This window comes from Pezoporus wallicus, unplaced genomic scaffold, assembly GCF_028554395.1.
Source record: "Pezoporus wallicus isolate ANWC-B61680 ecotype Strahan unplaced genomic scaffold, APGP_CSIRO_Pwel_v1 contig_8437, whole genome shotgun sequence".
NCBI classification, from domain to species: Eukaryota; Metazoa; Chordata; class Aves; order Psittaciformes; family Psittacidae; genus Pezoporus; species Pezoporus wallicus.
This window is the reverse complement of record NW_026636299.1, coordinates 18,425-43,326: the sequence shown is the minus strand read 5'-3', so window position 1 is coordinate 43,326 and position 24,902 is coordinate 18,425. Positions and strand designations below refer to the sequence as shown.

The window sequence follows — 24,902 nt, the reverse complement described above, 5'->3', positions numbered from 1 at the left end:
AAGCATCTCTAAGTAAGTAGGATGAACCCTATCCCAAAAGACAGGAAAACCGTGTCTCCTAAAATTTGTGCCCAAGAGAATGGAGATATGCCAAAGTATAAGTAATTTTGCCAAGGATCTGCAGTATAATTCAGCATATGATCTGGGAAAATAAATGAGAAATATCAGAGGTTTAAGTAGAATTCTAGGGACAAACTGATCCTATGATATAAGGTGCAAACAAAATCAAAGGCAAGCCACAAAGAGAAAACACAATATAAAATACAGTGCAGAACAGTTTCCATCTTGACTGCAGCTGAAGAATAACTGTTGCTTCACAGTATATCACTTTTATTGTAGAAGTCTCTCGGCTTCCAAAACATCTCTGAGGAATATCTTGAACACAGCTCAAGTAAATCAACAAAAATTGACTATAATTTGGTAAAAGTGCCTTTTACAGATTATTTCCATAACATTTTAGTCATTGCCCTCATTGCAACTCTATCTACCAGGAGCCCAATTAATCCATATATTGAAATCATCACTCTTTGGTACACCTGACCCAGGATAGAGATGTTAAACCTTTGTATGCATTGAGATACTCAAGAGAGCAAGAAATGGGAAAAGCAGCTGTCCATTTCTAGGTGACCAATTTAAACTCATTCAAACTCAGCAATGACTGATTATCACTATCTAAAGACTGATGTCCTGTGTGAAAGATTTTGTTTTCTTCTTCCTAGTAGGAAAGTCAGCCATTCTGTACACTGTAAAAGATTTTGGCAATAATCATTTTGAGTCTTACCAGTTCCCATCTTATTGGAAAATGCAATACAACATCCTCTGATGGAAGTGATTCTTCTAGATTAGGAATGAGGGCTCTGCTAGAATGAAAGTAGATTCTCTACTTAGACTGTGCTCTGTTGCAACAAAGTCAGTAAAAAAATATGATTTTTTTCCTTTTCCTGAATGAATAGAATATTACAAAGATGCTCTTACAATACTTACATTATCCTGGTTATAACACCACTAAAGTTAACAATTTTCAAAGGAAAAGGTGAATTAAAAAATTCAGAGTGGCATATAGAGGATCTGCTCTAGATTTCTGCTTCTGTTTTTATCCAATGTACGTACAATAGGAATAATGTAAGAATTATCTTTTCCTGATTATTTTCTTTGCTTTCCATAAATATAACGACACCCTTAAAATCCTTTTTTTTTTTTTCTTTTAAGTTAGTGAAGTTCAAGTTTACTAGAACCTAAAAATTTTACACTAATGTACCTTACTTAGGATCCTCTGCCATTTTAAAAATAAAAGTAAGATAAACTGTAGAAATCTTTAAACAAAATGATAAAATGTCTTTTTTTTTTTTTAAATCTAAACATCACTAAGTTAATCAACTCAGAAGAGACTTTTACTATTGTTCCATCCAACATAAGCACTTTTTTAAGGTTAAAATCATGTTCGGCTTCCCTATCTAATTAAAAAAAAAACAACCACTCCCTTCTCTATTCAACATAATTACTGTCTTGGGAAGACTATCACAGCCTCCTCACTGGCATTTTTCTATTGTTTATGGAAACTGCATACTGAGAACCATTTCCATTACAGCTTTTGAACCTAGGTTTTACTTATTTTGTTTTGCAATATTTTGCATTCCATTCTTCATATCAGTATAAAACAGATGCATATTACTAAGTGTGTTACTAAGAGAAACACCTTTTAGTGAATATCAAGAGACAGATCTCTTTAGCTAATATCAAGAGTATCTTTGATATTATGACTCTGAGAAAGGTTCTTTGGTTATACTGTGATCTGCTCAAGTTTAATTTTAGTGCCTGAACTAAATACCTTTATCATCCCAGATACTAAATTTCTTCCTTTCTCCTAAGCACAGTTCAGGATTTGGTAAAATTGATCTTGGCTTGTAAGATAAGAGAAGTAGAAACAGATGACGCCTCATAGTATCAGTATCCACTAATGTTACAAAAAGTAATAAATACAGCTTAAATGCTAACCTGATCAAAAGAAATTTAAGTGTCTCATAAAGCTCTTGAACATCGAAATGTTGCTCATAACAAAACTTTCTACATGCCCTTCTCATATATAATACCTTTCTCTTTCCATGAACGCCTTTTGAGAATTGAAATGGTCTTACCAAAAAGAGTTTTACTGCAGTTCCTTTTTAAACAGCACTCTGTAGGATGGTATATTTATGCAGTAATTTGGTACTTCTGATAATTTATTAGCAAGAATTAAGTCGAATAATTTAGATCAGCTTCCAAAAGCATAACAGTAATATAACGGTAATTTCTTCCCTCCCCCTCCTGAGTTCTACATTACGAAGCACTAAATCTGCTAAGGAGGCAGTGGACTGATTTTTTAGAAAGTGTTCAGAAGAGGACGATTATGTCTTCAACTGTGCAAATATAACTGGGATGAAAATCTAATGGAAGACTTCTACTTTTTGCTCTTTTTTAATTGGAAGAGTAAAAATCTCTTAATTTCACTGTCAAATCGAAAACAATACCACTACAAGAAACAGAAACACTTGCTTTTAATGAAATCACATAATGTTCTACATACAATTTCTGAATGTTAAGTGAATTTGCTTAAAGTAAAAAATGCCATTAAATGCAAATATTTAATAGGAACTGAATTTAAATGCTGAAATGCTAAAAAAGTTTCTAAGCATGAAAACTTACCCTTTCAAAGAAATTTAAAAGCTAGAAATGTAACTGTTTTAAAGACCAGAAAATTTTCTTTATTATTTAACATTTGCAAAATGTCTTTCTACTGGAAAGCCTGAAAAGGTTACATGTCTTTTTCATCAAATGTTTCTTTGGGAAAAAAATCCTGTCCATGTAAAGTTACTAGTAATTTTTCATTTGACCTTAAACCATATGAATAAAATTATTTTTGTAAACTGCATTCTTCTCCAATATTTAACATACTGAAGTAAATTTAAAATACATTTTTTGCTAAAATGTACCAAGTTGGAGGGTATTTGAGATCAATAGATTCAATATATTTATCTAGCCTGAAATGATTCAGCACTACTCTCATGGAAAAATGGTTTCATACCAAAGATATTTTCAGCTTTTCACAGAAATTGATTGTTTTCTTTCTTGGTGATCTTTAGTGCAAATAAAATAACAAATTAATTGCCTGGGATACACTTTATTAGACAAAATACATTTTTCTGGAATTGTTTATACATTTAACAATTCTTTTTCTTTCTTTTTTCTCCTTCCAATATCGTGATGAAATCCTAGTGCTCTGATTATTTACTTTAAACCTTAACTGAAGCATTATACTGATTTTCATTTTCTTAAAAGGATTTTGGCACCAACAGAACGACTACCACATTCTAAATTTCAAGGTGAGAGCTTTTTAAAGGCAATGGAACAATGCATGAGGAGTGTTCCCAAACCATGAAAATGCATCCACAAAATTACAGTATAATTGCACTGAATTTTCAGACATTTATAAATACTAAATACACTGAGATATAGTAATAAAATGTGTGTTGATCTAATGCTATATATACTGATGCAGAATAATGGCAGGAGACCATTAGTACAAAACCTAAGTAAAACCCTCAAGTACAAGACTTATGTAAACCCCATGTTACAGAATCATAGAACAGTTAGGGTTGTAAAGGACCTTAAGATCATCTAGTTCCAAGCCCCCTGACATGGGCAGGGACACCTAGCACTAGACCATGTCACCCAACCTGGCCTTGAACACTGAGAGGGATGGAGCATTTACCACTTCTTTGGGCAACCAGTTCCAGTGCCTCACCACCCCACAGTGAAGAACTTCTTCCTTATATCTAACCTGAACTTCCCCTGTTTAAATTTAAAACACATTGCTCCTTGTTCTATTGCTACAGTCCTTGAAGAATCTCTTTCCAGCATCCTTGCAGGCCGCTTTCGGATAATGGAAGGCTGCTATGAGGTCTCCATGCAGCCTTCTCTTCTCCAGGCTGAACAGCTCAAACTTTCTCAGCCTGTCTTCATACAGGAGGTCCTCCAGCAATCTTATCATCCCCGTGGCCCTCTGCTTTTGGACTTGCTCCAAAAGCATTGTGTCCTTCATATGCTGAGGACATTGTTTAAACATAAATCACACTTCATGACAGATGCTTCATGTCAAATTAAAGTCCAAAGCAAATTTTACAGTAAAAAAAAAAAAAAATAATACTTCAGGGGTAAAAAAAAAAAAGAAATAATAATCCTGATAAATCCTTTACAAAATAGGCTCTATAAATAAGTCTATCCTGTACAAAAGACATATCTGTAGTCTATACAAGCTACCTTTAGGAAACAGAAGAGGTTAGCCAGGACCAAATTCTATGCCACAATGTTGATAAACAATCTCCACGGTCTGAAAAAACATACAGCTACAAAAGAAATATTGTGGAGTTTGTAAGAAAAGTATTTCTTATTACTGAGTACAGCTTCCACACCTCTTACTCTATTTTCTCTATACTCCAAGCCATGATTTTTTCTGCAGCTGTGATCGATATAATGGTACTGTCATTAATGGAAAAGACTAGCCAGCTATTGAATGTGTTCTAAAGATAAGTTTACAGGTGTCTCAGGGGTGACTTAAAACTCTCTGGTGTTCTAGACAAAGTATTACCTTTCTAGCTGAGAAATTAATTTATTGCCTAAGCTGTAAAAACAATGTGACCCTTTTAATTGTACTCTAGGTAGTGACACCAAAAATGCATTCTTTCATTGCATTAACTGGATTTTGTGAATGCACTCACAATTTCTATTTTCATTAAAATTTAATCTGACTCATTTCTGAGAATCTCTGAGTTCTGCTAGAGATTGGCAACTTTCCATCTAGCCATTTCAGTCACACAATCATAGCCAGTCTGGAGTTCTAAATATGTGTAATGACAGGTGAAAGTGAGGAATGAAATGTGGTTGTTTCATTTATTCATGTTTTGTGAGTTTGTATGTGAAGAGATATCATATCACCAAGCTATTTATAATGATGGCATAATGATGACACAAGGCTGGGCAAACACACTTCATACGTTGAGACAGGAATGCACAACAGAAGGTTTGGCTTGACATCTTAACTTTGTGAATGCTGATGAAAGCATTTTCATTGGTTTCAGTGGTAGACTGCTAGGATTACAGGCAGCAGCTTCAAAAAGCAGTTTTCTTTCAGTCAGTTCCCCTAGTGCAAATCTGATGATGGAATTACATGAACAAAAGAATTTACAGGTGATTTAATTCAGATGGCATAGTCAGGAATAAGTAGATAATAAGTTAATCAGCCTATGAAATCCAGTGAAATCTAACAAGATCTGTGAATGCAAACACTAGGAAGACAGGTTACAGAAGGATGTAATAAAGGATAATTACAGCCATTTTCAATATATACATTAATTTTTACTATTCTTAATCTGATACTACCTCTCACATGCAGTGTCACTAGAAACCCAAATAAGGAATCAGGGTGTGAGAATGCTCACTGTGAAACTAACAAACACAGTTCCACTGAAACCAGGAGGAAAGACTGTGGAAGAAAAGTAGCGATCTAAGTTTGACAGCAATAACTTTTTTCTATAAAACTGATGTTGATGTCCAGGGATGAATGGAGCATTAAGCTACATTCATGTTTTGAAACAGCTCTGAAAACAAATATGATATAACTGACATCAGGTCAAATACTGGGAGAGGGTAAAAGAATGTTTTGGGGTTTTTTAGTTTCGAAGTTGATTGCTCAAGTGATCTTATCAGAGAGCCCAAGGATTAGTCTGGACATGGCTGATACCTCTTCTTTGCACAACAGTAAATACAAAATTCTTGATAGAACTGATAGGTGCTCTAGGATTGCATGAACTGAAGACAATAAATATCTCTGGTTTAGCTGACCTCATTGCAAGCTGTATCAGACTAATTTACTATCTGCCGTGAAATCAAAAACATATTTGGAAAATAAATTTGAGCCTGACCCTGACTTACTTTACTAATAAAATACAGATTAGACTCTGCTGTTGTGAAGGATTTTTGATGATGGTTTCACTTGGATTAAGATTAGATAATGTAAATAAATAAAAATTCCCTCTATAATATGACTCATTGGAATTTCCTACTAGCCGGATTGTACATTATTCCATACTTGTATTATCTATTTGATACAACACCTTTTGATTGTCTGTTTCTGGGTTATCCAAGTTATCTGCAAGTGAACTTGTTGGTGCTGGGTCACCCGGGCTGGTTCAACTGGAGTCAGCTCAAGGCCAGAATTTTAAGAACTGCCATAGGTAGGCGTACAACATGAACACAGTGCCACTGCTTATAGTGGGCAGAGAGGAAGAAACATCCCCAGAAATAATGGATGGAAGCCTGGAAGTGGTAATTCCACTTTTCACTAAATATCAAAGTGTCTCCAAAGAAGTTAGATATTATTGGAAAAATAGGATGTTACAGAATGCAATATTTTTGTCTACCTGGACTTGTGCGAAGCATTTGACACTGTCCCACACAATATCCTTGTCTCTAAACTGGAGAGATATCAATATGATAGATGGACCACCCAGTGGATAAAGAATTGGGTGGATGGCCACCACAGAGAGTTGCAGTCAGTGGCTCATTGTTCAACTGGAGATCGGCAACAAGTGGTGTCACTCAGGGGTCAGTGTTGGGACTGATCCTATTCAACATCTTTGTCAGTGACATGGACAGCAGGATTGAGAGCACACTCAGCAAGTTTGAAGATGACACTAAGATGTGCGGTTCCGAAGGGAAGGGATACGCTGGAGGAAAGGGATGTCATCCAGAGGGACCTTAACATGCTTGAGAGGTGGGCCAATGCCAATCACATGAACTTTGACAAGGCTAACTGCAAGGTCCTGCACCTGAATCAGGGAAATCCCCAGCACAACTACAGGCTGCACAGACAGTGGATTGAGAGAAGCCATGAGATAAAGCTTTGGGGATGCTGGCTGATAAAAAGCTCAACGTGATCTGTCAGTGTGCACTTACAGCCCAGATAGTCACGTGTTTGCTACACGGCATGGAAAGGAGCATGGCCAGCATGTTGAGGGAGGTGATTGTTCCCCTCTATTCCACAATCATGAGACCTCACCTGCAGTACTGTGTCCAGCAATGGAGCCCCCAGCACAAGAAGGATGTGGACATGCTCAAGCGAGTCCAGAGGAGGCCCACAGAGGTGATTAAAAGGCTGTAACACCAATCCTATAAAGACAGGTGGAGAGAGTTGGTCTTGTTCAGCCCAGAGAAGAGAAGGCTCTGGGGAGACTTTATAGTAGCCTTCCAGTCCCTAATGGAGGCGTACAGGAAAGCTGGAGAGGAACTTTTTACAAGGAGGTGCAATGACAGGACAAGAGGGAGTTGGTTTTAGCTGACAGAAGGGAAATTTAGATTAGACATTAGGAAAAAATTATTTACTGTGAAGGTGGTGAGGCACTGGAATTGGCTGCCAAGGGAAGTTGTGGCTGTCCCATCCTTGGCAATGTTCAAGGCCAGGTTGAATGTGTCTTTGAGCAATGTGGTCTGGTGGAAAGCGTGTCTGCCCATTGCAGGATGATTTAAACTAGATGATGTTTAAGCTCCCTTTTAACCCAGAGCATTCTATAATACGATTCTACGGTTTACGTGATTTATGACAAGCACAAATTTTGACGATAATTCACAGCAACCACGGGCTGTGTGTCACAGATTTTTTTATTAGTGTAATTTCACCAACTCCAAAGCTGGTGAAAGCAAAATAGAAAAAAAGAAATATCTAGCAAAAGTTACCAGATTAAAAATTACCTTCATATTAAAAAATAAGTTAATGTTCACGGAAGGAGATATATGTAACCTCCTATTTCAGTATTAGCTTGCTGAGACTGTCAAAATGTGCAGAATTCACAAACATATAAATGAAACAAAGGTACCAAATTTTCATCAGTTTCTTGAGAATGGAAAAAATTAGTTTTTTCTAAACCACGAAGAGAATGAGAGAGGGAGAAAGGGAGTAAGACAGAGAGAAGAAGAGGGAGAAATAAGTTATTCTCTGGAAAAGCAAGCTTGAGAAATAGTTCAGAAATTAGCTTTGACTTTAGAAACATGAACGTTGCTGTATCCTTCTTAATTTACCATTTTTTGTCTTTACATTTACAATAAATAGGTAAGGGATTTCAGTCCTGAGCATCCAGCTGACCTGGCCAAGTGCCTTACTAGTTACTTGCCAACCTGTCATCTGTGCACATAAACATCAGACAATTCCAAAACATCTTTCAATTACTAACTGAATTTTGACAGAAAAAAAAGAAATAATAAGAGTTGTACTTTTAATCCTCCTAAGAACAAATTGTACTTGAAATGGGAAATACTGCTGGCATAATACATAATGAAAGAGAAATTAAAAAAAAAGAGAAGTTCTCAAAGCTGCATTGATGGTCATAACTCAAATATCTTCCTGCTCACGCATATCCTTTGAAAGAATCCCATCACTCAAGCATATTGCAAAATTAAGTGACTCTTTATGACCTCCTGTTTTGACCTCACGGCCTGTATGCAATCTTTACAAGTGCCTTAGTTATTTGAAGAGGGTCAACACAAAAGTGAGGTGATCTTGGTTCCAAGCAGTACATTTTCTCTCTGAGATATAGATTATCAGAGAGATTTTTCAGGTAATATAAATATATTTAAAAAAAAAAACAAACATAAGTAGAAAAAGATATTTCTATAAAAAGCAAACAAACAGCGAATAATTTGATCTAAAAAAAAAGGTGAAAATATTTCTATTGAAAACTATGAACAAAGTCATTCTGAACCATGCTCATGCGCTGTTATTTCTCATTTTTATGTTCTGTATTTTATCCCAAATAAAACTCTAGTTTTATACAGAAAACCAAGGAAATATAGCTTGACTTTGATATCTACCCCAGCTAACTTACTTGTAGAACAATAAAAATCTTAGCTTACACAGTGTAAAAATCCTTTTATTCAAGGATTTTTTGAGACATTTACTCAGCATTTGAGTGCTCTGGTTTTACAGAGTGTAAGTAATTTATTGTATCTGGTCAAGGTATTCAACGTGTTTGTTGTCATTAAGAGGATAACATCCATTCTGCATATTTTATTTTTTTTTTAATAACAATGCTATGATTTTTGTTTCCATGTCACATTTTAAATGTAATGAACACCTATTTTCTCTAGTAATATTTTTGGTTTTCAGTTATTATAACATTGAGTATGTTATCTGATGCCTCAGTAACATAATGAGAACAGCAACCACAATAGATTTAAAGTGCATTTACATATAGATTAAAAACAATTTAGTCTTTTCAAAATGTGTGCAACATGTATTTATTCACAGCTAAACATTTTCACCTGGCAGAAAATTTAGCAAGATTATAAAGCTGAACTGAACAAGTGACCTGTAAGGTATTTCAGTGAACTTTTTGTTCCAAACAGTTTCTGGAAGCCATCAGGTCCCTGACCTAAGCAAAGTTATTATTTCATTACCCTTGTGAAAAATAATATATAGCAGCTTGTGAAAACCGGAATTAAAAGTTCTGCATTTGCTATCTTTAGCTTTTTCTTCTTGCCAAGTTATATGCATGAGGCATTCAATATTTACTTGCACTTAGCCTGTACAGGCAGATAATTTTTTTCCTCTAAATGCCTCCATACAGTATACCTTAAAACTTCTATAATACAAACTATACAGAATAACATTTTACATACCTCTTCCCTGAAGCAATCTGATTTGCTTTGTAAATATCAAAATAAAGTAATGCTGTTCTAACCCCAGAAATGGCTGAGTAGCAGAAACAATTACAGTTTTGTAGGATATAAGGTATTTTGTAAGTTTTCTTCAAATTTTCCCTCTTGTTCATAATCACTTCAAGGAGAAATACAGAGATTAAACTGTTGCTATAGGCCATTCTTGGATCAGCACATACTTAAACAAGAATTACCTAGGTAGTAGGCTGGTCTGGCTGGAGCATTTATTGATACAACTGTATAACTGAGCTAGTGTTGACTCACTTTATAGTACCAGCTTGCATTCACTTACATGATTGATCATGCACACTGCTGACTTGAGTAGTGATTTCATGTGAACACTACTTTTAACATGAGCAACTCTTGAGTCAGAAAAGCAAGTTACAAGCAACTATGTCATACCATTTCCACCACTATAATCCTCATCAAATAATCCCTAATGTGTCTGACTCTTTCTATGAAAGAGAAGGGCCTTCATTTAATCTTACATTACTATAAAAAGGAAGAGAAACTATGCTCATGGGAAGGCATGCAAGTGATCAGTGTATGCAAAGTTATCTGAAGAAACTGAAGCACACCCAAGAGAGGAACCCCAAGAAACTTTGCAAAAGTGAAGCCATCGATCTAAATAAGCTAAAAAACCCCAAACAGTTCAAATAAAAAGATTAGAAGAGGTCATATATTCCTGGAAATAGAGTAATTAAAAAAACACAATCAACTAAACAGGAGTATATTTAATAACTGATTTCCTGCATTGAGAAAGAATAAATTAGTGTCTGTCCAAATAAAATGCTTAAGTATACAGAATAAATACAAATAAGCACAGCTGAAGGTTTTATTACTATGACAAAGTTCTGTGTACTAACTCTAACTGTAAATAGGAAGCTCTTCCCTTAGTTACTAATGATCTTGAAATACTTATGGAACTGAGGGGTGTATGTAACTCCATATCCCAATAAACCTAATCAAACTGCTAATTTGAAGTATGGAATCATAGGTCAAAATATTTTTTTCTGGTGTTATAAGAAAAAGAAGCTGTAGCAGTGCTTGAGTCCCAAAGCCATCTGATAGAATAAGAAAGACAGTACTGAATTGGATGGCCTTTACATTAGACTCTATGCGACCAGAAAAAAAAAAAAAAAGAAAAGAAGAAACATAGAAAAAACAAATTGCGTAAGAAAATAAAAATAGAAGAGAAATGAAAGATATGCATGGACGTATCAGCTGAAAAACTACTGTTGGAGCCTGACAAAAACTCATTCAGCATTTTTTTTTCTGATTTTTAAAAAAGAATAAATCATACATGAGTTTTAATTAACTTTTTCGAATCTAAATTTCAGGGGAGGGTTATTACCTCCTCCTGCCATTTTGTCTTAAATAGATGTTATTTCCTTTTAGTTTGTACACATTCGCACATTTCTAGATAGTGAACAGAAACCCTTCTCAGCCTTTCTTCCTAGACTAAACAAACCAAAATGTTTTTGCCTTCTCTCAAATTATAGCCTCTCCATTTATTTGATGATATTCATGGCCCTTCTCTATCCCTTCCATTTTGCATTCTTCTGTAACATAATTAGAAAAGCACTAAACACACCAAGAGGAATTTTACTCACAGCTTCTATCCAAGATCTTGTCTTTACATTAAAAAAAATTTGCCTCATGCACATACAAGCTGTACTGCTTTCTCCAGAACCATGTTAGCAGCTTACATGCATGTTTCAGGTAAGAAATGGAAGCTTTAAGTTTCTTCCAAATGATGACCTCTCTGATGCTACTGACTGGTGCTTCATTCTTACTGCCCCAATAGTCAATGTTACGCAGTTCTGTTTATAAGTTACTTTTTTTCTTTTTCTTTGCAGACAACACTAATTGAATAACATCAGATTTAATTAACACACTTCTAGATTTTTTCTTCCCAATGTTAATTGAAAACTATTAAGTAACTATTGTATCAGGACCAACCCTCCAAGAGGAATTGATCAAACCTGTAATTTACTATTTTTTTTCTTCTTCCACACATCAAAGAAATTTCCTTAGTTTTATTTTAAGGAAAAGTATTTTTTATTTATCTTTGTTCTGTTAGATAAAGCTTTTTTTTGCAGTACAGAACAGAAATATATGTAATAAAAAAAAATTATTTTGGTGACAGAATAGCTAGAGTATGCATACTTATATGTGATGAAAAATTTTAAAATGAAAATATGGGTCTGCAATCAATCTCCATTTTATATGACTATCATTTTCTTGCGATGGAGGAAAATGCTATACTTGTATTCCCATGAATAGGAGTTTTATAGAAAATAAACACTTTATTAACATTTATCATAATAAAGAAATATTAATCTGAATAGTAATATTTTCAAGGAAAAATCTACTCTGAATAAATGTGCTATTGCCAGCTATCACCAAAAGACATGAGAAACAACTGACCTCCAATGACTAAGGATTTCAACGATTTCTTTAAATCCTGAGCATGAGCAAGGAATACAGCACTGTATCACATAAGAGTCCTTTTTCAGCATTGATTAGCACCCCTCACATAAAATTTGCATTTACCAAAGTAAGCATTGTAAGATCTGTGACCAGATGTCTACAGTGAAATTTCTGCAGGTACTTGACCTGCAGTGCTTAAATTAAAAAAGCAAAAGAGAAATGCTTACTGAGTACAGTGTGACTCAGTCCAGTAGGTACAAAGAAATACAGACATGGGCAGGAGACAGATTTCTTGAGGGATTAATGGATCCAGAAAAGAGGAATGGATGGAGGCAAGGAGCAGATTTTACTATTATGTCAGCTGGGAATCATAAAAAGAAAAAATTATCAGCCTATGGACAGGGCTTCATACCAATGTTTTGTCACAGGCATTCAAATTTTAACATTTTATTTTAATAATCACATTAGTCTAATGGACCAGCAAGCAGGTCTGGCCAAGTATTTTCCATTCTGCCTTATAATACCAGAATAGCATTGGAATTTGGACAGGCGACTGATAAAGCAAGAAATTCAGTTCTCAAAGACATTTTTATTGCCACTGAAAGTAAATTTTTATTTCCTGACTTAAATGACCTGTACATTCCACTGCCTTGATGGCATTCTTCATTGAACCACCTGTACACAACTTGGCTAAGAACTCTAAGAAACTGGCCTTGAAGGGTACTACTAGCAGCTACGCCTATTTTACTACATGCTAGGGTTTGTTGAACGAGAGAGAGAGAGTGGGAAGAAACAGCTACACAGTTTCTCTATGGCCCAGGTGTTCAGTGTGCATTGAAGGCTTAAGCCATCAGATCTGTCACCTGTCTGTTTTTCTGTGGCGGAGATTTGTGGCAAAGAAGGATTCAACTTTATATATGAAGTTGTATAAGTCTATTAGTGCAAATGTTAAATTTTTCAAATCATACTAAGTGTTAAATTAACCCTAGGTGATATTCTATAACGCAAGAAAATACAGATTTTAACATAAACAGAGAAGAATTAGTATTATTTTAATTCAAAATACATTAAAAAAAAAGAAAAAAAAGGAAAAATACAATCTGCATGTCTCTTACACTAAAAAGATCCAAGAACTATACAGAGATGTATGAGGAACAAATGAAAGCATTACATACATGGGAAAAGACTCAGGGAACATAATAAAAATCTGTAAATATGCTCAGGATGACACTCATGGAAATACTGGAAGTTACTCATGGTATCAAAACAAAGAAACAAATTTTTGTTGAAGTTAAGCCAAGAAGAAGTTCAAATCCATATATGGATTTTAATATGGAAATTAATTCCTAAATGACACACATAAACATAAAAACTATGAGAGTAATGAAACACCCCTAAGAAACAACTAAAAAGTGCATCAGTGGTTTGAGCCCATTTAGTTTACGTTTGTTGAACTTTCAGAAAGAGAGTAATATTTCAAATTTATGTATAGCTTGCAGAAAGCTTCTATCATTGAGGATCTAAAAAAAATATAAATTTTCATAGAAGTATAATCCAAAGAAGTGCAATACATATATAACGGATTTCAGAGGGCCTTATACTCCTATATAGTTTTGTTTTTTTTCTCGTGCTATTTGTGGTACGATTTCACTGAGATATTCTTGTATTTCCTAGGTTTGAAAATTCATTTTCCATTTATTTTGTAATTTATGTTAAATTCTTCATAAGAAACAGAAATTAGCTAAAGTTGTTTCTTTATTTCAGTGTTTTAAAACATAAAGTACTAGTATAAAATGAAAATCAAGTTTTGTTCAAAGTTGTAAAGCTAAATGTCAGGAATTATACAGTATGGGGAATTTTGATTTCCTACTGGATTTGAAGATTTATGCATTAAATGTTTATATACTCTAATATGGGATAAATAAGGCAAAATTCAGCACCTCATCTTCAACTCAGATGTCAAAACAATAAACTTGGGTCCTTTTTAACTCCTGATATTCACAATACCTCACTGTTCTGCCATCCATAATGTGTTAATAATGGCTTGACTGTAAAACAATATAAAAAAATTTTGGGGTTGTGTACTGCAGAGTTGCATATTTTAGTTCAATTTAATAAATATTTCTCAAAAAGATGAAAAGTGAAATGTAAATCTTTTAAAGAATATATTTCCCATAATTTTAGTCTTGCTTTTGCATAGAAACTGATAAACAAATTTGAGAACTGACCATATATGCCTCAAAATTTTTTGAGGTTTTGCCCATTTTAATTATCATCCAGAAACAAACAGGGATGATATACAGACCCAAGAAAAAGGAGTAAAACCACTTAAATTTTTAGAGAAGACACTACCTTTAGGTTAGAAAAGATCAGTGCAGAATTCTTCATGTGATTTCACATTTTTCCTACATAACACAGTAGGGCTTTTTCATTATGTTTTTGTAGCAAAGGATTTCAGACCAGTGTAGATGGTTTATAAAACACAGTTAATACTGTGAAGATAACATGCTAAGTCAATTTACAGACTAAATGAGTGACAAAAAAATATTTGGCTCAACACTGGGCAGATAATAGAACAGTTGTTCTTATGCCAAAACTCATCTTTTAATACATATGTCTGTCCCTTATTCCTTCTCACCATTAAAAGGTACTATTGTCCATGAGCCCTTTCATCAAATCAAGGACCAAACTAATGAAGACAGGATGGATTTCCATAATATCATCATCTGGCCAGAAACTATTATTTTCCAGTAATCTCTTTTGAAGAACTGTAGTTTAAATTACCAAATCAGAACATAAAATTTATTTGCACTACCTTGTCTGGCATTATAAAGTCGCTAATCCTGCAAAGCCAAGTCAAATAGAGTAACTTAGGCCAAGATCAGCTTTTAATAAAAAGGAAATGTCATTGTCAATAGCTTTTCTATTGTAATATTTTCATAATGGTACATTTAACTTTTCAAGATAGCTTATTTTTGTTTTGAAAGGTATAATTTTTGAAGTGACAGTGAAGAACTGTTAGTATTGATCTAAAAGCATGGCTTTTTAAAAGTAAGTTTTTAAAAAAGCATATAATTATGCTGTTCACCATAACAACGAGAGGTGTAGTCTTTCACAGTAAGAACTATATTATTATTATTGTTCCCCCTGACCTCAAAGTCAGGGACAGTGAACAGAATGAATCTTACACAATCCAAGTGGAAATGGTTAATGACCTGCTACACCACTTAGACACACACAAGTTTACAGGTCCACCTGGGATCCACTCGGGTATGGAGGGTACTGGCAGAAGCACTGACTGAGCCACTTTCTATAATTATCAGCAGTCCTGAACAATCAGGATATCTCAGTTGGCTGCAGGTTAGCAAATGTCACCCACGTCTTCAAAAGGGCTAGAAAAAGCATTCAGAGAAGCAAAGTCATGTCAGACCTCAGTGACTGGAAAGGTTACGGAGTAGATCATCTTGAGTGCCATCATATGGCATGTACAGGATATCTGGCTGACCAAGCCCAATCAGCATAGGTTTATGATAGGCAGGTCCTACTTGACAAACCAGATCTTCTTCTATGGCAAGGTGACCCATTTAGTGGGTGAGCAAACACTGTGGATGCTATTTACGTGGACTTTAGTAAAGCCTTTGACAGTTTCCCAGGCATTCTCACAGAGAAACTCGTTGTTCATGGCTTGGATGGGTGTTCTCTTCAATGGGTAAAAAATTGGCTGGATAGCTCCGCCTGAAAAGTGGTGGTGAATGGAATTAAATCCAATTGGCAGCCACTCACAAGTGATCTTCCCTGAGAGTCAGAGTGAGGTCATTTTTATTTATTGTCTTTATCCAGGATCAGGACAAGGAGACTGAGTGCACCATCAGTTTGCTGATGATACCAAGTTGGGTGGGAGCGTTGATCTGCTTGAGGACAGGAAGGTTCTATAGAGGGATCTGGACAGGCTGGAAAAATGGGCAGAGGCAAATTGTATGAGGGTCAACAAAGCTATGTGCCAGGTCCTACAACATACAACAGGTCACACCACCACCATGCATTGTTACAAGCTTGGGGAAGAGTGGCTTGAAAGCCACCCAGCAGAAAAGCACTTGGGAAAGATAGCTTACGTATGAGCCAGCAGTGAGCCCAGTGGCTAACAACACCAGGAGCATCCTGGCTTATATCATAAACAGCATGTCCAGCAGGACTAGGGAAGTGTCCTCTACTTGGCATTTGTGAGGTCACATCTCAAACACTGTGTACAGTTTTGGGCCCCTCAACAAGAAGACAAACAATGAGGTGCTGGAGCATGTCCAGACAATGGCAACAAAGCTGGTGAAAGGTCTGGAGCACAAGTCTCACAAGGAGTGGCTGAGGGAACTGGGGTTGTTTAGCCTGGAGAGGAGACTCAAAGGAGATCTGATCAGTCTCTACAACTACCTGAACAAGAATTGTAGCAAGGTGTGTGTTGGTCTCTTCTCACAAGTAACAAGTGATAGGACAAGAAGAAACGACCTCAAATTACACCAGGGGAGATTTAGATTGGATATACTTAGATTGTCTCTAAACTGGAAAGACTGTCTCTAAACTGGAAAGACCTAAATTTGATGAATGGACCACTCGGTGGATAAAGGACTGGATGGCCGCACGCAAAGAACTGTGGTCAATAGCTCAATGTCCAGCTGCAGACTGGTAACAAGTGGTGCCCCTCAAGAGACAGTACTGGGACTAATCCTGTTCAACATCTTTATCAGCAACATGAATAATGGGATTGAGTGTGCCCTCAGCAAGTTTGCCGATGACACCAAACTGTGCGGTTTGGTTGATACGCTGGAGGGAAGGAATGCCATCCAGAGGGACCTCGACGTACCTGAGAGGTGGGCCAATTCCAACCTTATGAAGTTCAAGGGCCACGAGGATGATCAGGGGACTGGAGCACCTCCTGTATGAAGACAGGCTGAGGAAGTTGGGGCTGTTCAGCCTGGAGAAAAGAAGGCTGCATGGAGACCTCACAGCAGCCTTCCAGTAGCTGAAGGGAGCCTACAAGGATGCCGAGAGGGACACTTCGCTATGGACTGTAATGATAGGACAAGGGGTAATGAGTTCAAACTTAAACAGGGGACGTTCAGATTAGATATAAGGAGGAAATTGTTTCCTGTTAGGGTGGTGAGGCACTGGAATGGGTGGCTGCCCAGGGAGGTTGTGAATGCTCCATCCCTGGCACTGTTCAAGGCCAGGTTGGAGAGAGCCTTGGTTGACATGGTTTAGTGTGAGCCCCCCATGTCAGGGGGCTTGAAACTAGATGATCTTAAGGTCCTTTCCAACCTTAACTATCCTATGATTCTATGATCTTATTATATAAGAGAAATGTTTTTAATGAAAGGGTAATCAAGCATTGGAACAGACTGCTCATGGAAGTGGCTGAATCTCCGCCCCTGGAGGTTTTCAAAGGTGTGCAAATGTGGCAGTTAGGGGCACAGTTAAGTGGTGGAATTGTTAGTGCTGGGCTAACAGTTTGACTTGATGATCTTAAAGGTCTTTTCTATCATAAACAATTCTGTGATTCTGAGACTTTGTGATTCTATGATCTGTTTGTCTTTTCGAGTTCCAACTTCATACTTTTAAGCTTCTTCAGCATACAAACCGTGGCAGAAACATTGTTTGAGTAGTATTACTTGACATAAATCTACTCATATTTCCCTCAATTATAGAGATATATAAGGTATATTTTTATGCAATTTCTCTTTATTAGAATCTGTATCAGTCAGTTTCCTATCATGGAATATATCTCTGCATTTGTAAGCGTGGATGTATGCATGCATATGCATCAAAATTTTTTTTTTGGTTTCTAGGAAGAGATGTTGCTTAACAAGCAACCAAAGAGCTCTGAAAATGTTGTTCAAAGTACTATTTCTGATAATTACAAATGATAATAAGCGGCTGTGGAACCAAAGAGGAAGGCAAGAAATCAGGTGTTACTAGAAATATCCAGAAGATTAACAGTACTGAGATGCTGGGATTTAATTTCCCGTATAACTACACAGACATTAAAAGTGATCAGTCACAATATTTTTTAAATTAAATTATTTTAACCAATTTTAATATATCATTTGTTTTTGCTACCCACAATTTTCTAGTTCATGGGGTACCGTAAATATATTCACCATGGTGTCATGAAATTAGTACAGAATTCTTCTGGAAAATTAGTTTCAAATTCATTATTCTGAACATTTACTCATGAAGCTCTGAACTTAACACTTACGGTTACTTAGCTGGGGAATTTAAACATATCATTGTGGTCTGTGTACATACTGAAAGCTGCCAGGACATATTCATGAATATTGTAGCAAGCTGAATGTGAACTATTTCTAAAAGCAGTATTTACAAATAATTTGAAAATAGCAGATTCATTTATGTAAATCACGCCCTAACAGACAGTTCTGAGGAAGAAAATGCAAACATTTGTTGAATAAAATATTAGTTATGAATTATTCACCTTCCTGTATTCTTCTCCTCCCATTAAATAACAGGCTAAGCAAACTTTTCAAATGTTTGAATCCAATAAATGATTCAGTATCTGACCCTTTTTCACTGAACCTCATGTTTCTTATCTCAAATGATTTCATATTCTTGTTTGGACCTATCTTGGGTTCAATGGAAGATAATACTACCTACTTCCACTTCTCATGTCTTACTCAGAAACATACCACCCCTAAAATACACACAACAACCCCCCCCCCAACATTTATGCTACCTTAAGATGTGAAACAAGTCAATTCTGCTACACAGAATGTAAATTATTTTTTTTTGCCATAACTATATTTTTCTGACAGAAAAGCTTTATTGGAAGAAATAGGTAACACTATGTATTAGGCTTGAATGGCAAGGTTTTTGTACTAGCAGGGCTACAGGGATGGCTTCTGTGAGATACTGCTCAAAGCTTTGCCCATGTGCATAGGGCCAATGCCAGCCATCTCCAAGACAAACCCACTGTTGGTCAAGGACAAACCCATCAGCAATGGTGGTAGTGTCTCCCTGATACCACATTTAAGAAGGGGAAAGAGTTACTGCACAAAGAGTCATTGCAGCTGGAGAAGGGAGTGAGAATATGTGAAAGAAACAGCTCTGCAGACAAGGTTAGTGAAGAAGGGAGAGGTGTTCCAGGCACCAGAGCAGAGATTCCACTGCAGCATGGTGCAGACCATGATGAGGCAGACTGTGCCCCTGTAGCCCATGGAGGTCCACAGTGGAGCAGATACCCACCTGCAGCCCATGGAGGACTGCACTTTGGAGCAGGAAGACACCAAAAGGAGGCTGTGACCCCATGGGAAGCCCACAGTGGAACAGGCTTCCAGCAGGACCTGTGGCCCTGTGGAGAGAGGAACCTGCACTGGAGTAGGTTTGCTGCAAGACTTGTGACACCATGAGGGACTCACACTGGAGCAGTCTATTCCTGAAGGATGCACCCCATGGAAGGGACCTACACCGGAGCAGTCTGTTCTTCAAGGACTGCACCCATGGAAGGGACCCATGGTGGAACAGTTCATGAAGAACTGCAGCCTGTGGGAAGGACTTACTTTGGAGAAACTCACAGAGGACTGTCTCCCATGGGACCCTGCAGTAAGATATGAGAACTTTCCTGAGGAGAAATGAGAGGCAGAAACAATGTGTGGCAATCTGACCACAACCTCCATCCCCCTGAAGCTCCTGGGGGAGGAAGCAGGGAAAAATATGAGTAATTTAAGTGTGGGAAGAAGGGAGGTGGGGGGAAGCTGTTTTTAAGATTTAGTTTTCTTTCCTATTACCCTATTCTGACTTGACTGGTAATTACTGAAATTACTTATTTCCCCAAGTCGAGTCTGTTTTGCCTACTGCAGTAACTGCTAAATGACTTCTCCCTGTCCTTATTTTGACCCATAAGCCTTATATTTTCTCTCTCCTGTCCAGCTGAGGAGGGGGAGTCATAGAGCAGCTTTGGTGGGCAGCTAGCATCCAACCAAGGTCAACCTACCACACTCTGTATGGATATGCACCATAACCATCTAAATGGATCTGGAAAAAAAATACTTGCTTTTTAAAAATAAAGATATATATATTAGGAAAAATATGTCAGGTTTACTATAATTACGATAATGGTGAAATAAGGAAGAAAAGACTACAAAAGACTACAAAAGCTTATGTAATACCAGTCCACATACTCTATTAGAAGCAGCACATTTTATATTTACCTTCATAACACTCAAACTGCTAAAGGTGAAAGCCTTGAAACTATCATCTTAAGCTAGCATGACAAAGCAGATTTCTGTATGTGCCATTAAACTGAACTCTCTCACTTTCAGATCCTGAAAATCTTTATTTTAATTCAATATTGCCAGAAAATTTACTTCTGGCCTGCACAGATTTTGATAACCCCGTTTTTCACTCTCTTTTTCTTCTACCTGTTCTAGTCAGTAGCTCTTGCTTTTATATATCCAATGTTATGGACAATAGTGATGCCATAGCTGTTCCTACTGTTATTTTAACAAACCTTCCTGAAACAGAACATTTCTAAGATAAACCAATTCGATTATAATATGTTTTACAATTTCAGGATACAGTTTCTTTTTTTTTTTTTTTTTAATTTAAAACACACATTCTGCACAAGATGCAGAGGATTTTTAATCAACATCCGAAAGTAAAATACCGTTTGCTTGCCTTATGCTATTACACTTTACGCAAAGAATTTAAAAATTTAAAGCTGCAAATATTTTTTAACCACTTTATACATTTGAAGTTTTTACACAAATTATGGAATCTGACAAACCCTGTGATAATTTTGTCTTTGAGGAAGTTACACAAAGACAGAAGTCAGTTGTAGCTAAGTTGTTAACGTATCCTTGAGTTACACAGTTGAATTGAGCAGTTAAAACTGTTCTGTTGGGAGTTTTTTTGCCGAAAATGCATGAAAAGTGAATGATGAACATATTACAACAAACCTAGCCACATCAGAACCATGTTGAAATTACCACCATCTGCCCTATTTTAATTCATAGATTAAAAGGTAGTTTATTTTCTGTAAGTAGCAACAGAAAGAGTGACAAGCCAGTCTGTGTACTGGTCACAACAGCTGGAATTTATGTTTAGGGAAAATGTAGTGATAGAGCACCCATTTAAATTATCTATGCCATTGACTGCAAGAAGAATCAGTAGAAAATTATTTTGGTTCAAAGTAGTAATTAACAGAAGTCCAGCAAAGTAACATATAGGTACAGACTTTTGCTTTTACAGTGAAACAGATAATGATGAAGAACAGTGACTGATTTTATTCCAAGGGGGAGGAATGGTTGTGATTCGTTATTCCTTAACCTGAAAGTTTGCATAATGGTGAGTCATTTTATAGCATAGGAAGTTTCCAATAAGCAAGGCATGCACAACAAATCATTCAACATTCATAAAATTTTATATAATCAAAATAGTAATTGTTAAATTAATCCTTCTCAGAGGAAAAAACTGATGTCCACAAATATGCATTTCATCATTAATAACAACTATTTTGCTTTAGAATTATATCTTGACCAGAACTCTGCAAACTTAGTAAGATGTTGATATTGATCCCAGGAAGTTCTGCCTGAAAAAAAAGTCTTTACATAATTATCAAGAACAGTCCAGAAAATACTTAGAAATAACTTTTGAAAAAATAGTAATAGTCATGTCAGTGAGGACAGAAAACAAAATGAGGGTGCAAATAGATTTTTTTTGTCGAACTAAGGAAAAACTACTAAAATTACCTATACCTAACTACACTCGCAAATACTTATTGTACAAGAGAAGTCCTAGTAACAGTAATAGAATTAGCCTTTAAAAAAGTATCTTTAGTAATTAAAAGGATTTTAAACAATAAATAAAATCTACATGAAAGATAAACTCCTTACAGGTATAAGACAGCAAGTGAGGCATACATTTAGGGCATCAATAAACAATAAGAAGAGTAAGATCAAGGTCTATTGCCTGGGTTAAGACTAAGGTCACCATGATTCCTTCTAAACTAATTCCTAATATGCAGAGTAGTGAAAACAAACCATATTTAGCAGCCACAAGAGGGGATAGGCTTAATCTCACCTAAATTCAGAATATCTACATCGAAATTCATCACCAGCAGGCAATGAAGCATTTTATAGATGGTGGAGATAATTGCACGATTCATTTCAACCTAACACAGATATCTACGGTCAGAAGAACTAGCCTTAGAAAACACTACTCTTTTCAGAGACTATGAAAAGAGTTTTTATAATTAGATACTCTGCAGATGACTGGATAGTTGTCTTTGCATCTCAGTTATAAAAAATTTACACTGAGTGAAAAAACTCCGATCAGCTTTATTTATAACAGGAAATTCAGAATATTAAATTAGGGTAAGTCATAAAATGACAAACACAATTCAAAACTAACTTCTGAAAAGGAAAATAAAAAGTATGGAGCTGTGAAACTGTACAGAAGGTAAGTAATCTTTCTATTTAAGCAGAGAATGAGTGCAAATCATTACATAGAGAAGAGAACTCTGAAGTATTTATACTTCAGAATTCTTCTGAATTATATTTCTGAAGTACTTATACTATACAGGACCTTCAAAATCAAGCATTTTCCATCATTCTAAGGCATGGTAGTAGTCAAAAAAAAAAAAAAAAAAGGAAAAAACATTACCTCTGGTATGTTAGGCAATGAGTCAGTTATAAAAAGGATAGAAATAACACAGTAGGTATCATAAAATGTGAGGTGTTCTCGCCTGAAATGAACTTAGGGACTTCAGTTAAGAAGGCTTAACATAAACAGGTAACAGTCAAAGAAAATCTATAGAATAAATAGAGATTTAAAAGTTTAATTTCAAGACTACATCTATACATTAGGCTAGAAAGCAGAAAATACATTCCCCTAGAAGCATAACTCCTAAAGATACATAAAAGAGATCAATGGACTATCCCTGAATTTGATGGTTTACATCCTTGAATTATGCATCAGTGCCTGCAAGCCATGCCTCCAATCTGCACTGCAATCATTAAAATAATGTATTTTTTATTAAGCTTCAGATAATGGAATTGAATCCTACATATCTAACAACCTCCTTAACCCAGTGTCTGTATCAGCATTTAACAATTATTTTTTTTTAATATATATTTTACTGGTAGCAATATTCAGGAAGTATCTACATCACTGTTTGCAATACCAATATGGGATTTCAAAAAAGCCCTTTCTAAGGAGATAAAGCAGCTCTACCTCTCAGATTTATTTTATCAGTCTGTCTGAAGATAGGCAAAGACAATATTGTAGCTGCTAATGCTCATTTACATTTGGAAGATTGTTTTTCTTTTTTCACTTCCCACAGCCATACGGATTAAAAAAATCATTTTTTTCTTTTTGTTATGAAAACACAATCTGAAACAGAGTAATAAATTCAAAAAGGAGGATAATTATGAAAAAAATAAGACACAGTGTAATCTCACCCCATGGACGGGGTTTGACAGTAGCAGTAGCAAGAACATTTTAAATAAAAAGTCATCATAAAATGCATAAAATAAAATACATTTTAACATAATATTTAACTGTAGCAAGAAACAACTGAAGCCTGAATGTTAGTAAAGTTAAAAAACTAATCATCTTTTTATGTGAAGGACAGAAGTAACAGGGTAAACATGTAGGCCACAAGTACCAATATTCTTCCAATATAATAACAATGTTCAGTCCAAGCTGCTAATCACTGGGGATCAGGGAAAGATGCAGTTCTGGTCTGGAACTGTATAATTTATTTTTTCATGTAGATTTTGGACATCGTCTGTCAGGTTTTGTGTATCCTTTGCTCACAACAGTATGCAGGTGAATAATTAGTGATGATCGTAGAAAGGATTATTAATTATTATTGTTAGCTACAAAGCTAATAGGGAAAGAAATGGCTTGCAGTATCAGAAACCAGATTCTGATCCAAATTTAATTTTGGATCCAAAGATCTAAAATTAAATATTGCTTAATATTAACTGTTTTTTAAATAAACTGGGATTTTTAAATAAACTGTTACTTGATTTATTTTTTAGAATCAGATTAAATGGTCTAGAAAAAAATAAAGAAGGGTTTGGGTTTTTTTTTTTCCTAATTAAAAAGTCAAAATTAACACACTGTAATCAGTACTGCAGGAACTTAATTCTCATTATTGAAAGAACATACCCAAATGCTTTCTTCTTGACAATACTGCTTCCAGTTTCGTCCACTATCACTAAACATCAGAAGGTAGCTTGTTACCCAGTCGGAGCTCCCATAACCACCTTGAGTAGCAACAGCAGTAATCTCAGTTCTTTCACCAAGATCAATCTGAAGCCACTGATATTTATTGGACACAAGAGGAGACCAGCCACCAGCACCTTAAAAAAGAATGAAAAAGATTGAAATGTATTCTTAAAAGAAGAAAGTGAATAGAAAACTTGTATATGCAAAAATGAATTAATCATTTGAGGAACCTCATCTAGTGAAAGGGCAGACAATCTTGTGAGTAAAAAATGTTGGGTTATGACAACATTTTGCAGAATTTTTAAGCATTCACACATGGCTGGCACCTAGTAGCTCTTATTAGAGAATGGGGTAACAACAAATGGTAAAAGTTTCATTTTGTGAGCACAAATTTGGATCTAATTAGCCAAACTCACACAAAGACACCTTGAAAATTTCTTAAAGCACACAGATCCAGAACAAGAAAAGCAGATATATCTAGTTCCCAC

General features: G+C 35.7%; 1 protein-coding gene across 1 annotated transcript in view; it reads right to left on the bottom strand.

Moving 5' to 3' along the window:
• Window positions 1-24,548, bottom strand: part of CNTNAP4 (contactin associated protein family member 4) — a gene marked incomplete at its 5' end in the record, with an annotated part of 164,635 nt that extends 140,087 nt beyond the window's left edge. Inside the window, one exon of the mRNA XM_057399931.1 lies at window positions 24,355-24,548. Coding sequence (XP_057255914.1) covers window positions 24,355-24,548 — 194 coding nt within the window. The remainder of the gene's footprint in view (window positions 1-24,354) is intronic.
• Window positions 24,549-24,902: the final 354 nt, after the last annotated feature.